The sequence below is a fragment of the Salmo salar genome, chromosome 02 (genome assembly GCF_965601325.2).
Source record: "Salmo salar chromosome 02, fSalSal1, whole genome shotgun sequence".
NCBI lineage: Eukaryota > Metazoa > Chordata > Actinopteri > Salmoniformes > Salmonidae > Salmo > Salmo salar.
The window spans coordinates 11,088,550-11,104,712 of NC_138292.1; the positions used below are offsets into that span (position 1 = coordinate 11,088,550).

The window sequence follows — 16,163 nt, forward strand, 5'->3', positions numbered from 1 at the left end:
GATTAACAACAAGTTAAGCTTTATTTTGATGTATTACACTTGTGATTTCATGAAAGTTTAATATTTATAGTAATTTAATTTGAATTTGGCGCTCTGCCATTTCACCGGATGTTGTCGAGGTGTCCCACTTATTCCAAACAGGCTAGACAAGGTACGATTATGAATAACCTACCAATGGGACATCAAAAACTGTAATATCCTATGTTTCACGGAATTGTGGCTGAATGACGACATGGATATTCAGCTAGCAGGATATACGCTGCACCGGCAAGATAGAACAGCACACTCCGGTAAGACGAGGGCCGGTCCGTGCATATTTGTAAACAACAGCTGGTGCACGAAATCTAAGGAAGTCTCTAGATTTTGCTCGCCTGAAGTAGAGTATATTGTGATAAATTGCAGGCCACACTACTTGCCTAGAGAGTTTTCAGCTATACTTTTCGTGGCTGTTTATTTACCACCACAGACAGATGCTGGCACTAAGATAGCACTCAGTCAGCTGTTTAAGGAAATAAGCAAACAGGAAACCACTCACCCAGAGGCGGCACTCCTAGTGGCCGGAGACTTTAATGCAGGGAAATTTAAATCAGTTCTACCAAATTTCCATCAAATTTTAAATGTGCAACCAGAGGGAAAAAAATTCTAGATCACCTGTACTCCACACACAGAGACGCGTACAAAGCTCTCCCTCGCCCTCCATTTGGTCAATCCGACCACAACTGTATCCTCCTGATTCCTGCTTACAAGCAAAAATTTAAGCAGGAAGCACCAGTGACTCGGTCTATAAAAAAGTGGTCAGATGAAGCAGATGCTAAACTACAGGACTGTTTTGCTATCACAGACTGGAACATGTTCCGGGATTCTTCCGATGGCATTGAGGAGTACACCACATCAGTCACTGGCTTTATCAATAAGTGCATCGAGGACGTCGTCCCCACAGTGACTGTACGTACATACCCCAACCAGAAGCCATGGATTACAGGCAACATTCGCACTGAGCTAAAGGGTAGAGCTGCCGCTTTCAAGGTGCGTGACTCTAACCCGGAAGCTTACAAGAAATCCTGCTATGCCATGCGACAAACCATCAAACAGGCAAAGCGTCAATACAGGGCTAAGATTTAATCATACTACACCGGCTCCGACACTCGTCTTATGTGGCAGGGCTTGCAAACTATTACAGACTACAAAGGGAAACACAGCCACGAGCTGCCCAGTAACATGAGCCCACCAGACAAGCTAAATCACTTCTATGCTCGCTTCGAGGAAAGCAACACTGAGGCATGCATGAGAGCATCAGCTGTTCCGGACAACTGTGTGATCACGCTCTCCATAGCCGACGTGAGTAAGAACTTTAAACAGGTCAACATACACAAGGCTGCGGGGCCAGACGGATTACCAGGACGTGTGCTCCGGGCATGTGTTGACCAACTGGCAGGTGTCTTCACTGACATTTTCAACATGTCCCTGATTGAGTCTGTAATACCAACATGTTTCAAGCAGACCACCATAGTCCCTGTGCCCAAGAACACAAAGGCAACCTGCCTAAATGACTACAGACCCGTAGCACTCACGTCTGTAGCCATGAAGTGCTTTGAAAGGTTGGTAATGGCCCACATCAACACCATTATCCCAGAAACCCTAGACCCACTCCAATTTGCATACCGCCCAAACAGATCCACCGATGATGCAATCTCTATTGCACTCTACACTGCCCTTTCCCACCTGGACAAAAGGAACACTTATGTGAGAATGCTATTCATTGACTACAGCTCAGCGTTCAACACCATATTACCCTCAAAGCGCATCACTAAGCTAAGGATCCTGCGACTAAACACCTCCCTCTGCAACTGGATCCTGGACTTCCTGACGGGCCACCTCCAGGTGGTGAGGGTAGGTAGCAACACATCTGCCACGCTGATCCTCAACACTGGAGCTCCCCAGGGGTGCGTGCTCAGTCCCCTCCTGTACTCCCTGTTCACCCACGACTGCATGGCCAGGCACGACTCCAACACCATTATTAAGTTTGCAGACGACACAACAGTGGTAGGCCTGATCACCGACGTGACAGCCTATAGTGAGGAGGTCAGAGAGCTGGCTGGGTGGTGCCAGAATAACAACCTATCCCTCAATGTAACCAAGACTAAAGAGATGATTGTAGACTACAGGAAAAGGAGGACCGAGCACGCCCCCATTCTCATTGACGGGGCTGTAGTGGAGCAGGTTGAGAGCTTCAAGTTTCTTGGTGTCCACATCAACAACAAACTAGAATGGTCCAAACACACCAAGACAGTCGTGAAGAGGGCACGACAAAGCCTATTCCCCCTCAGGAAATTAAAAAGACTTGGCATGGGTCCTGAGATCCTCAAAAGGTTCTACAGCTGCAATATCGAGAGCATCCTGACTGGTTGCATCACTGCCTGGTATGGCAATTGCTCGGCCTCTGACCGCAAGGCACTACAGAGGGTAGTGCGTACGGCCCAGTACATCACTGGGGCTAAGCTGCCTGCCATCCAGGACCTCTACACCAGGCGGTGTCAGAGGAAGGCCCTAAACATTGTCAAAGACCCCAGCTACCCCAGTCATAGAATGTTCTCTCTACTACCGCATGGCAAGCGGTACCAGAGTGCCAAGTCTAGGACAATAAGGCTTCTCAACAGTTTTTACCCCCAAGCCATAAGACTCCTGAACAGGTAATCAAATGGCTACCCGGACTATATGCATTGTGTGCCCCCCCAACCCCTATTTTTACGCTGCTGCTACTCTCTGTTTATCATATATGCATAGTCACTTTAACTATACATTCATGTACATACTACCTCAACTGGGCCGACCAACCAGTGCTCCTGCACATTGGCTAACCGGGCTATCTGCATTGCGTCCCACCCACCACCGCCAATCCCTCTTTTACGCTACTGCTACTCTCTTTTCATCATATATGCATAGTCACTTTAACCATTTCTACATGTACATACTACCTCAACCAGCCTGACTAACCGGTGTCTTTATGTAGCCTTGCTACTTTCATAGCCTCGTTACTGTATATAGCCTGTCTTTTTACTGTTGTTTTATTTCTTTACCTACCCATTGTTCACCAAATACCTTTTTTTGCACTATTGGTTAGAGCCTGTAAGTAAGCATTTCACTGTAAGGTCTACCCCTGTTGTATTCGGCGCACGTGACAAATAAACTTTGATTTGATTTGATTTAATGATGGACTGTCATTTCTCTTTGCTTATTTGAGCTGTTCTTGCCATAATATGAACTTGGTCTTTTACCAAATAGGGCTATGTTCTGTATACCACCCCTACCTTGTCACAACACAACTGATTGGCTCAAACACATTAAGAAGGAAAGAAATTCCACAAATTAACTTTTAACAAGGCACACCTGTTATTTAAAATTAATTCCATGAAGCTGGTTGAGAGAATGCCAAGAGCGTGTGAAAAGCTCTCATTAAGGCAAAGGGTGAAGAATCTCAAATTTAAAATATATTTTGATTTGTTTAACACTTTCTTGGTTAATACAGGATTCTGTAAAAATAAAGGTAAGACACTGGAATGAGTAGGTGTGTCCAAACGTTTTACTGGTACTGTACATGCCCTTTACTTTATGAATAATCCCTGCCCTTTTCTTGGACTACAAGTCATGATGGGATAGACTCTTTCTCAATCAATCCCTGTGGTATACAATGGAAACAGCACAGGTCAGCTGTGTATATTAAGAGCAGCTTGTGATGTATGGGGATGTTGGATGGAAATAGTTTTACTCCCAATAGGATAGTGCCACCCCTTGGATTGACAGTGTACTGCAGTCTAATTCCCAGTCCAAAATCTTCTGTTCGCTCACACACGACTGAAAGAATACTACAGTCGATAGTACAATATTAACCAAAGGACCAAAAAACATGAGTTATGTAATCAACATGATACCACATATACGTCCAGTACAGTATATAAGTGATGATAGAAGTAAATATCAGGTGTAAACAGTACTTGATTATGGCAGAAGCTCACTGGAACTGAGTACAGGCACCTCTAATGTTATTCTGCTTGTGTTCCTCTTCCTCCTGTTGAATATTACCTCAGAAGTATTGCACCTAAATATAAACGCTAACGCTACCAAAATGAGTAGCGGCCCGTATTTCAGTCCAAGTCAAGCACGGAGTGTAAAATGAGACCTGTATGATCACAGAACACTTGTGGCTGAACCTGTGGGATGTCTGTTGTTCACCTAAAAAAAATCTACATTTACATTTACATTTTAGTCATTTAGCAGACGCTCTTATCCAGAGCGACTTACAGTAGTGAATGCATACATTTCATACAATTTCATACATTTTTTTTCTGTGCTGGCCCCCCGTGGGAATCGAACCCACAACCCTGGTGTTGCAAACACCATGCTCTACCAACTGAGCTACAGGGAGGCTACATTGATATTCAGTGCAGAAAGAACAACACTCACACACACACACTCAGGATGCATCCCAAATGACACCCTATTCCCTTTTTAGTGCACTACTTTTGACCAGGACCCATAGGGCACCATGCACTATGTAGGGAATAGGGTGCCATTTGGGACCCTATCTCAGTCTGCTCTGTGTACAAATCACCTCCCAAATATTGTGGGGGCTGGCTCTTTCTGTGGCTCCAGGATTAACCTTCAGTCATATATCATCAGACACTCCCTTCTGAGGCAGGCAGGCATACACACAGAAACATAGTCAGACAGACAGATAGACAGAGTCAGACAGACACAGGCAGACAGACAGACACAGAGGCAGACAAACAGAAACAGGCAGACAGACAGACAGACAGAGGCAGACAAACAGAAACAGACAGACAGACACAGAGGCAGACAAACAGAAACAGGCAGACAGACACATAGGCAGAGTCAGTCAGACAGACAGACAGACAGACAGACAGACAGACAGACAGACACATAGGCAGACAGACAGAAACAGACAGACACATAGACAGACATACAGACAGACAGAAACAGACAGACAGAAACAGGCAGAAACAGACAGAAACAGACAGAAACAGGCAGAAACAGACAGAAACAGGCAGAAACAGACAGAAACAGACAGACACAGGCAGACACATAGGCAGACATACAGTACAGTATGGACCTCTCCACCGGGGAAACATCGTGTGCATCTGAAATGGCTCCCTATATATGCCCTATGGGCCCTGGTCACAAGTACAGCACTATAAAGGGAATAGGGTGTCATTGGAACACATCCACTGATCCATCACTGTAGTACTCACTCAACATTCCCTGAAAACATAAAAGATGGCATATGTCTGTCTGAGCTCTTCCCCTAAAGTCTCTCATGAAGGAAAAACAAATACCAATGAATAATAGAAGAAGTTATTATTGGCAGTCAGCCAGTCAATTAGTCAGTCAGTCAGCCAGTTAGTCAGCCAGTTAGTCAGCCAGTCAGGCAGCCAGTCAGGCAGCTAGTCAGCCAGTCTGTTAGTCAATTAGTCAGCCAGTCACTCAGCCAGTCAGTCAGCCGGTCAGTTAGTCAGCCAGTCAGCCAGCCAGTCGGTCAGTCAGTCGGTTAGCTGGCTGGGAGTAGAGCCAGGTGAAACAGTCAGCCAGTCAATCAGTCAGTCAGTCAGTTAGCCAGTCAGCCAGCCAGTCAGTCAGCCAGTCGGTCAGTCAGTCGGTTAGCTGGCTGGGAATAGAGCCAGGTGAAACAGTCAGCCAGTCAATCAGTCAGTCAGTCAGTTAGCCAGTCAGCCAGCCAGTCAGTCAGTCAGTCAGCCAGCCAGTCAGTTAGCCAATCAGCCAGTTAGTTAGCCAGCCAGTTAGTCAGCCAGTCAGTTAGTCAGCCAGTCAACCAGTCAGTCAGTTAGCTGGCTGGCTGGGAGTAGAGCCAGGTGAAACAGTCAGCCAGTCAGGACTAGAGCCAGGTGAAACAGTCAGTCAGTCAGCCAGTCAGGACTAGAGCCAGGTGAAACAGTCAGCCAGTCAGTCAGCCAGTCAGTTAGTCTGTCAGTCAGTTAGCCAGTCAGCAAGCCAGTCAGTTAGTTAGCCAGCCAGTCGGTCAGCCAGTCAACCAGTTAGTCAGTCAGTTAGCTTGCCAGGAGTAGAGCCAGGTTAGTCAGTCAGTCAGTTATTTAGTCAGTCAGCCAGTCAGTTAGTCAGCCAGCTAGTCGGTCGTCAGTCAGCCAGTCAACCAATCAGCCAGTCAGTTAGCTGGTCAGGACTAGAGTCAGGCGAAACAGTCAGCCCTAGAGCCAGGTAAAACAGTCAGTCAGTTATCTGGCTGGGACTAGAGCCAGGTGAAACAGTCAGTCAGTCAGGACTAGAGCCAGGTGAAACAGTCAGTCAGTCGGTCAGTCAGCCAGTCAGGACTAGAGCCAGGTGAAACAGTCAGTCAGTCAGTCAGGACTAGAGCCAGGTGAAACAGCATTTTGGTTTTTCACCAAAAAGGGGAAAGAGTAAAAACCTAGCAGTCAGTCTCCCACACCCCCACGTAGTTCACCGTGGCAACAGATTTATGGTACAAAGAACTGGGTGAGGACCTTGAGGGGAGCTTTGTTTGGGAGGTCTCACCCTGTCCAATGTCCCCATGAGAGGAGGGGTGGCCATGGAAGGACCAGGTTTCACTTTACAGGAAGTTCTGGTGGTTCTCACAGCTCCCTGGGATATAGTATTCTGTGTTCCAAATGGCACCCTCCCTATGGGCCCTGGTCAAAAGTAGTGCACTGTGTAGGGAATAGGGTGCCATTTGGGATGTAACCCATAATCTGTATTCTTACTTTGCAAGGGATGAGGGACTCGGTAAGAGAATACATAAATGTAAATTCATGGAATGTTTTTCCTTGTCCTTCCATGCTGTGCTTATCTTCTCTGGACAACATTTCCATAAATAGGACTGGATATTTTCAGGTTAAGGGCTTTGCTCAGGGATACACAGGAAGTAGGACTGCAATTTCAATCTGTCTGCAACACTCTGCTCATTTATCCATAACCTTCCATATTTATTATGCTGTTCAAATGTTCTTCTACAAGATTCAACATCTGAGTCCCAATTCCCTATATAGTGCACTACTATTGACCACAGGGCTCTGGTCAAAAGTAGTGCACTATGTAGGTAATAGGGTGCCGTTTGGTAAGAAAATAAATTAAAAAGATGGAGTGCTCCCTCTAGTGGGGAAATATAACTATCACTACTGCCTCCTACTGGTGGTGGTCTGCTGCAAAATATACTAATTCATATAGAATGAATTTCCTAATGGATACAATAAAGCCATCAACATCATCACCATCAACATCATCATCCACTGTAGTCATCATCATCATCATCATCATCCATCGTAGTCATCATCCATCACCATCATTAAACCTTTAATTCATTATAATGCTCTAAATTGTAAAAACCTATCACAGATGGGATGTTATTATATTTGCATGCTTATGAATAAACACACATATATTTAAATAATAAATAATCATTAAAATAAATAATAGTACTGGAAACCACTTCCACTGTATGACATGATCTCTATGACCAGTCAAACCCTGAAGCAGTTATGTCTTTCACTGTCTCAACACTGACAATCTCAAGTGGTTTAGTTGTTCTTTTTGAGCCTTTGGAGGTGCCATAGCTTTGTCCCCTCTATCTGCTGTTTCCATGTCCCCCAAAGCCATGTCTGGGGACTATCCAGGTGCATCATTCAGCCTACATCGTCACTGGTAAGCCGATTGTCAAATCTCACAGCGCCTTCTCATAGTGTTGCCGTAACTTCAGTTGATTCCTTTGTGTATCAGTTAATTGCAAGAGATCACATCCCCTGCAACCATTGGTGTTGTATGGAACCAACATTGTTTCCATGTTGCTTTGAATACAGTAACACAGCTGGGCTTCAGCCTAATGACAATGGAGGTGAGGACTTTCCATTGAAGGAGATCTGGGGAATGCTGGCTGCTCTCTCAGATATCTCAGCCAACTCCTGGAATAAACAGTAGTACAGCAGGGTTATATGAGCTTCTCAATTAGGACTTTTCATCATTATAGTTAGCAGACACACTTATGCAGAGCGAATAAAAATAGGTTCACTCCAGTGGAGGCTGCTGAGGGGAGGACGGCTCATAATAATGTCTGGAACGGAGTAGATGGAATGGCATCAAACACATGGAAAACATGAGTTTGATGCATTTGATAACATTCCACTCATTCTGCTCCAGTCATTACCATGAGCCCGTCCTCCCCAAGTAAGGTTCCACCAACCTCCTGTGGTGTGTTCATATCCCTCTTCAGAACAGTGGTTCCCAACTCCAGTCCTCCAGTACCCCCGTCAGGACACATGTTTGTTCTAGCCCCGGACAAACATGCCACATTCAACTCATTGAGGGCCTGATGATTAGTAGACAAGTTGAATGAGGTGTGCTTGTCGGGCTACAATAATAATGTGTAGTGTTGAGGGTACTGGAGGACCGGAGTAGGCAACCACTGCTTTAGAAATACATAGTGACAGAAATGACAGGCCATTCACTCTGTCCAATTCTAGATTATTATTGACTTTTCCGTTCATGTTTTATCTGAGCTCACCTTTTCATTCATCTCATGGGAGTGGTGCAGGGACAGCTCTCTCTCCAGGTACATCCTCTGCTGTTCGCTGCTGGCCAGACGACAGGTGAGCCAGGTAAACAGGATGGACACTCCGATGCCCAGGCAGGCCATCACCATGATGGCCAGGTAGAGGGACGGCAAGGCATCGGGACGCTTTGCCACCACACGCACAAACTGGAAGTTTAGGATCCCACTGATCAACCCACAGATACAGCAGGCTGAAAATAGGATCATCTGAAGAGAGAGACAGTTTTAAAGCACATTTTTTGCAATTCTACACTTTTTGCCATGGGGTAGAGAGACAGTTTTGCAGTTTTAAAGTTAATTTCCTACAGTTCTACACATTTTGCCATGACTTATGCCATGTAAATGATATCTGAGTGAGAGTGACTAACAAAACAATGGGGGTCCCCTGCAGGTCAGGGCCACTGGGCACGTGCCCTGCACGCCTGGTTGGTAGGCAGGCATTATTACTACAAGTTTAGATGGCTGGCTAGACTAATTTACCAATCTAAAAATGTTTAGCTGACACGACTAATTGAGTGACTGTCAGTGACTGACACAACAAGAGCAAAACTGCTGATGCACAACCAAATGGTGAACTTGCACCTTGTGTATTCTACTATTGTAACGTTAACTGTGAACAGTAAGTTGAGATCCTGACTGAGTTCTCTAGCGGCCTGGGGCCCTAAGTGACCGCTTATGTTACTTATGCCTGGAGCTGGCCCTAGGCAGTGGTGGAAAAAGTACCCAAATGTCAAACTTGAGTAAAAGTAAAGATACCTTATTAGAAAATGACTCAAGTAAAAGTGAAAGTCACCCAGTAAAATACTACTTGAGTAAAAGTCTAAAAGTATTTGGTTTTAAATATACTTAAGTATCAAAAGTAAATGTAATTTCAAAAATATACTTAAGAATCAAAAGTAAAAGTATAAATCATTTTAAATTCCTTATATTAGGCAAGCCAAACCGCACAATTTTCTTGTTTTTCTTTTATTTACAGAAAGTCAGGGGCACACTCCAACACTCAGACATTACAAACGCAGCAAGTGTGTTTAGTGAGTCTGCCAGATCAGAGGCAGTAGGGATGACCAGGGATGTTCTCTTGATAAGTGCATGAATTTGAAAATGTTTCTATCCTGCTAAGCATTCAAAATGTAAAAAGTACTTTGGGTGTTAGGGAAAATGAATAGAAGTAAAAATGACATTTTCTTTAGGAATGTAGTGAAGTAAATGTAGTCAAAAATATAAATAGTAAAGTATACAGATACCCCCAAAAAATACTTTAGTAGTACCTTCAAGTATTTTTACCTAAGTATTTTACACCACTGGCCCTAGGTGTGTTTCAAGTTGCGGGTCTTAATGTCACAAGCATAAGTACAATGAAATTACTTTCTTGCAAGCTCTAACACCAACAATGCACTGCATGCACTGTACATTCTTAGAAAAAAAGCACTTCGAAAAAAAGGTTCCAAAATGGTTCTTTGGCTGTCCTCATAGGAGAAACATGTTGGGTTCCAGGTAGAACTCTCTGTGGAAAGGGTTATACCTGGAACCAAAAGGGTTGTACCTGAAACCAAAAAGGGTTCTTCAAACGGTCAAATGGTTCTCCTATGCGGACAGCCAAAGTACCCTTTTAGGTTCTAGATAGCACTTGTTTTTCTAAAAGTGTACCCACGTTAAATACATCGTAATAAAATCAACTTACAATCAATCCTGACCTCTTCTTCGCACACACCATCCCACATAGTCCACAGATGAGAAACTGGGGGGGAAATAAAAAGTTATACCCTCCCATTCCTATTAACCATAGAGGTAATAATACTGCAAAAGCGAATTATTTGACTTACACAAATTCCGCTCCATATAGGAGAGGCATCCCCCAGCTGCAGCTTGTGAACCGACCGGACTCGGATGATGCCGAACACCCCGAGCGCGATGCTGGACGCACCGAGCCCCATCTCCAACACCGACAGTACCACCAGACTCCAGATGTTACATCCTCTGTCCGGCATCACTCATTCCTTCACAGCGGGTCATTCAAGAGGTGGTGGTGGTGGTCACCCCCTCGAACCAGCCAAAAAGCAGCGAGTATTGGTTTTTGCGCTAAAAGCATTAATCCATAAATCAAAATTACGCAGGTGGACTTTTGCGCGAGGGAATGTTTCTATCCAGTATCCACCAAGTGATCCACCATGTAAGGGCTACTTACATGTTCCCTCTAAATACTCCACTGTTAGACTTTATAAAGGTATTCTAAATCATATCTTGTCATAGTCTACATGGATTTATCAGGATTTGCACTGGACAGCTCTGTGGACTGCTAGTATGCGTGTTTGATCTACTGTAAGACAGTCACGCGTCATTCTCGCCAGTTGCCACCCTCTCAAAACTTTTCTTGCCCACAGCTGCAGTGCTCGCGACTCACGTGACTTCCTTGACGTCTTTAGCGCTCATGTGTGCAGTTTATATACTTGAGGGTGATTTAAGGTAACTCGCTAGTAAGATTATATAACTAACGAATCCCATGAATTGCCCCTAAGGAAATAAAAATAGTAAAATTAAATTAAACACCCAATCAATGCATAATGCAAAGGCTAATGCACAAGGCATAATACTTGATATTGTCAATTGCATAGCTTGTATGGTCCAATGTTACAGTATATAGCTGAATGAATCCATTCTTGAATTTATTTTGTGCACATTATTACATATTATAAACTGGGTGGTTCGAGCCCTGAATGCTGATTGGCTGAAAGCCGTGGTAAATCAGACCATATACCATGGGTATCACAAACATGTATTTGACCTGTTCTAATTAAGTTGGTAGCAATAAGGCACCTTAGGGGTTTGTGGTATATTGCCAATATACCACGGCTAAGGGCTGTATACAGGCACTCCGCGTTGCGTCATGTTTAAGAACAGCCATTAGCTGTGGTATATTGGCCATATTCCACACCCCCTCAGGCCTTATTTCTTAATTATATTTAAACTGTAGTGTTACATTTTTTTTGTATGGCATTATGAAATATGTGTAGTAGGATTACTTCCTGTGTAGTATAAGACCCAGCAACATGTTGTAGGGCTGGTTTCCCAGACACAGATTAAGCCTGGACCTGGACTAAAACATTTGAATCCAAGAATAAGCATAATCTATGTCCAGGAAACCAATCCTTAAATGTTGCATAATAATTCGCAAACCCTTCCAACCTGATCCTTTACTCCAAGCCCTGGAGAACAACTCAGTCTGACATAGTAAGAGGCTTGCTATTTTTAGCACCTGTAACAATACAACATGAACACTTCCCTCTATAGAGGCAGACATTCATGTTCACACTGCTAAACCCTACAAACCTACTCTCTGAATGAGATAACACTACTCTCTGAATGAGATAACACTACTCTCTGAATGAGATAACACTACTCTCTGAATGAGATAACACTACTCTCTGAATGAGATAACACTACTCTCTGAATGAGATAACACTACTCTCTGAATGAGATAACACTACTCTCTGAATGAGATAACACTACTCTCTGAATGAGATAACACTACTCTCTGAATGAGATAACACTACTCTCTGAATGAGATAACACTCCATGTTCAGTGTGTGCATTCCAAATTGAACACTTCTTTTGACCATGACCCATAGGGCACTATAAATGGAAGAGGGTGCCATTTGGGACAGAGTGTGACAGTGAATGGAAAGGCTACAGTATAAAAGGCTCCCTCAACAAAAGTACTCATATCTCATTAATCACAAAATGCACTGCCTCACTGAGTCTGAAAAGGCAGAGTGCTGGTCCATTCTTTGTTGAGGTTGGTTTTGCCTGGGGGCATTTTGGGGTTTTGCTCCTCTGGTTTCGCTGCTATGGGTGAAGTCTCTCCGCTGAATCCTCCCTTGGCTTGTTAACAATAAGCAGGCAGGCAACAGGTACATTCCAGATAGTGTTCGTGTTCAGTTCACACAGACAGTCCATGTTTTTGGTGCTGACAGTCTCAGACAACCTGTTTTGTGTGTTTCTGTGTGTGTTGTTCTGTTCTTGCTCTACTGTCGGTGCAAGGAAGACACCAGGAGAAAGAAGTTGTCAAGCACACATTACGTTTTACGCTCGACAAGCTATAGTTTATGTTAATGCTGTTGATGTTAGTGTTGTATGTTGTTGTATGAGTGGTGTATGTTGTGTGTTGTTGTATGTTATTGTATGATGTATGAGTGTTGTATGTTGTTGTACATTATTGTATGATGTATGAGTGTTGTATGTTGTTGTACATTGTTGTATTATGTATGAGTGTTGTACATTGTTGTATTGTGTATGAGTGTTGTACATTGTTGTATTATGTATGAGTGTTGTACGTTATTGTATTATGTATGAGTGTTGTACATTGTTGTATTATGTATGAGTGTTGTACATTGTTGTATTATGTATGAGTGTTGTACATTGTTGTATTATGTATGAGTGTTGTACATTGTTGTATTATGTATGAGTGTTGTACGTTATTGTATTATGTATGAGTGTTGTACATTGTTGTATTATGTATGAGTGTTGTACATTGTTGTATTATGTATGAGTGTTGTACATTGTTGTATTATGTATGAGTGTTGTACATTGTTGTATTATGTATGAGTGTTGTATGTTGTTGTATGTTGTTGTATGTGGAAGAGGATGCATCCTTTAGTCATGTTATCTTGTTCCTGAAAAAGAAACAGTATTCAAAAAGACAAGCTACAGTTGTACTATTAATACAGTGGGCCCCTCCTAAACGGCACCCTATTCAATACATAGTGCCCTACTATGGGCCCTGGTCAGAAGTAGTGCACTATACAGGGAATAGGGTGCCATTTGGGACACATGCTGTGTGTTTGGAAATGGCCGTCATCTTTAATAGGCCGAGCAGAAGAGACACTGTCTGATGTGGTTGATCATGTGACGTCAATGAGTAGAATGACGGTGATTTACAGTAATGCCAACATCAAAACAGGGTCATGGGGATTAGCTGTGTGTCTTATTCAACAGGCACCGACGATCTGTCTCAGATTTAGGGGTCGACTCGGTACATTACAATATTTTAATTAACTCTGTAATCGACTATTAACTCTAACCTACTCTCACTGCAACACGTGCGGGAAGTTGCGTTACAGATGAGCACGGTTAAAAACAGAAAGTGACTATACATGAGGCATGTTTCACACATTTCTTGAGCTTGAGACATGACATTTAAATGTAGAACAGGTTCATACGCTGTAACCTGACACCTCCGATTACGAAACATGTCAGGTGTGTCGTTGTTTCATCTTCACAGAGAAGCTGCGTACCTCCGTCAGGCACTTCTCTTCCTTCCTGTTTACTTTAACTAAAGAAAACCCTGCCATTGAAACTATATTTGATCATGTAAGCTCAGACCTAAAGAAATAGACAATATATCAATGTCTCTTCCTATATGACACTAAGAGAGTGATAGGCAGGCATGTTGACATCTCACTCGTGACGATCTGTGCTGTCCCAGAGAGGAGGTGAGTGCATTTTACAGCCATTACCTCCATCATCACACTGCTCCCAGTAATGTGGAGTGTCAGAGCCAGCGCCATCTTAGAGAACAGCTCACCAGGTACAGGCAACACTACCTGCCTGTCTCAACATGTCTAGTGAAGGGAAACCACAAAGTAACTATTACTGTACAACAATAACCTACATGGTGTAATTCTAAAAGGCCCAGACCGTTAGATGCAGGGTTGAGTCAATCAATTCTGTTTGAACTTCCTGAATGGCAGAAGATTACAGTGTAGACGTGGCTATCATTTGTGCACGTTCAAATGGGACATGGTGAAAGTGTTTCCTATGAAGCAGAACTATGGTGGTGACTGGTGATTTAAGGAAACTGATTGAAAAGGAAACTGACTATTTAAACTGATTAATCTGTTGTTGGTTTTTTTACATTGAGCAACCTGTTTCTTTATTGAAACAAGGAAGTGATTCAGATGAATTGTCCCAGAAAGTGTGGACATGTCAATGACTAAATAGGCAGACATCCTGGCCTGTGGTGGAAATCCAGACTGACAGAAGTCTCTCTAGCCTGTCACATCAGAGAACTGTCATGACTTTGGAAGCTCAGGACGGTATATTAGTATCTATGTTCAACCACACGCTTTTATACTGTGGTTCTAGCTCTGCCTATTATTCAAATGTTTTAATGTTAATAGTGAGGAATAAACACTAAATGTCTCCTCTATGTTCCTCCTGTCTTCTCCTAGGAAACAGTCGGACACGAGCCAGATAACTGAACTGGATTTGGTGTCCTCCTTGTGTTACTGCCTGCTCACCCGTGCTTTAACCTCACCCGGAAAACAGGACGTCTTTGTCTTGGGTTACGTCACATTGAATGGCCAACTAAATGATCTGAAGGCTGGGATTGGTTTAATTTTTTTTTAATTCACTTTTATTTTACTAGGCAAGTCTGTTAGGGACAAATTCTGATTTACAATGCCGGTCTACCCTGAGACAAAAGGATTTCTACTGGGACGGGCGCTGGAATAAAAAATCAAACTGTATTACAAAACACACATCACAACAAGAGACACCACAACACTTCATAAAGAGAGACCTAAGACACCAATACACTTCATAAAGACAGACCTAAGACACCACAACACTACATAAAGAGAGACCTAAGACACCACAACACTACATAAAGAGAGACCTAAGACACCACAACACTTCATAAAGAGAGACCTAAGACACCACAACACTTCATAAAGAGAGACCTAAGACACCACAACACTACATAAAGAGAGACCTAAGACACCACAACACTACATAAAGAGAGACCTAAGACACCACAACACTACATAAAGAGAGACCTAATACACCACAACACCACATAAAGACAGACCTAATACACCACAACACCACATAAAGACAGACCTAAGACACCACATAAAGAGAGACCTAATACAACAACACCACATAAAGAGAGACCTAAGACACCACAACACTACATAAAGACAGACCTAAGACACCACAACACTTCATAAAGACAGACCTAAGACACCACAACACTTCATAAAGACAGACCTAAGACACCACAACACTTGATAAAGAGAGACCTAAGACACCACAACACTTGATAAAGAGAGACCTAAGACACCACAACATAAAGACAGACCTAAGACACCACAACATAAAGAGAGACCTAAGACACCTCAACATAAAGAGAGACCTAAGACACCTCAACATAAAGAGAGACCAAAGACACCACAACACCACATAAAGAGAGACCTAAGACACCACAAACCTTCATAAAGACAGACCTAAGACACCACAAACCTTCATAAAGACAGACCTAAGACACCACAACACTACATAAAGAGAGACCTAAGACACCACAACACCACATAAAGAGAGACCTAAGACACCACAACACTTCATAAAGACAGACCTAAGACACCACAACACTTCATAAAGACAGACCTAAGACACCACAACACTTGATAAAGAGAGACCTAAGACACCACAACACTTGATAAAGAGAGACCTAAGACACCACAACACTTCATAAAGAGAGACCTAAGACACCACA

General features: G+C 43.2%; 1 protein-coding gene across 7 annotated transcripts; it reads right to left on the reverse strand.

The window, feature by feature from the left end:
• Positions 1 to 3,566: 3,566 nt before the first annotated feature.
• LOC106573719 (transmembrane protein 196) lies at positions 3,567 to 15,861 on the reverse strand. Of its 7 annotated transcripts, none has more exons than XM_082959677.1 (5): positions 15,627 to 15,861; positions 10,435 to 15,348; positions 10,293 to 10,349; positions 8,564 to 8,818; positions 3,567 to 7,964 (listed from the first exon to the last, which is right to left on the reverse strand). In XM_082959677.1, the coding sequence occupies exons 2-5, from the start codon at positions 10,597 to 10,599 to the stop codon at positions 7,878 to 7,880; spliced, it is 564 nt and encodes a 187-aa protein (XP_082815803.1). In that variant the 5' UTR covers positions 10,600 to 15,348; positions 15,627 to 15,861; the 3' UTR covers positions 3,567 to 7,877. The 7 variants fall into 7 exon arrangements, with proteins under 7 accessions (XP_082815803.1, XP_082815796.1, XP_082815792.1 ...); XM_082959670.1 differs by having other exon boundaries at positions 15,595 to 15,861; XM_082959666.1 differs by having other exon boundaries at positions 10,435 to 15,508; positions 15,595 to 15,861.
• Positions 15,862 to 16,163: the final 302 nt, after the last annotated feature.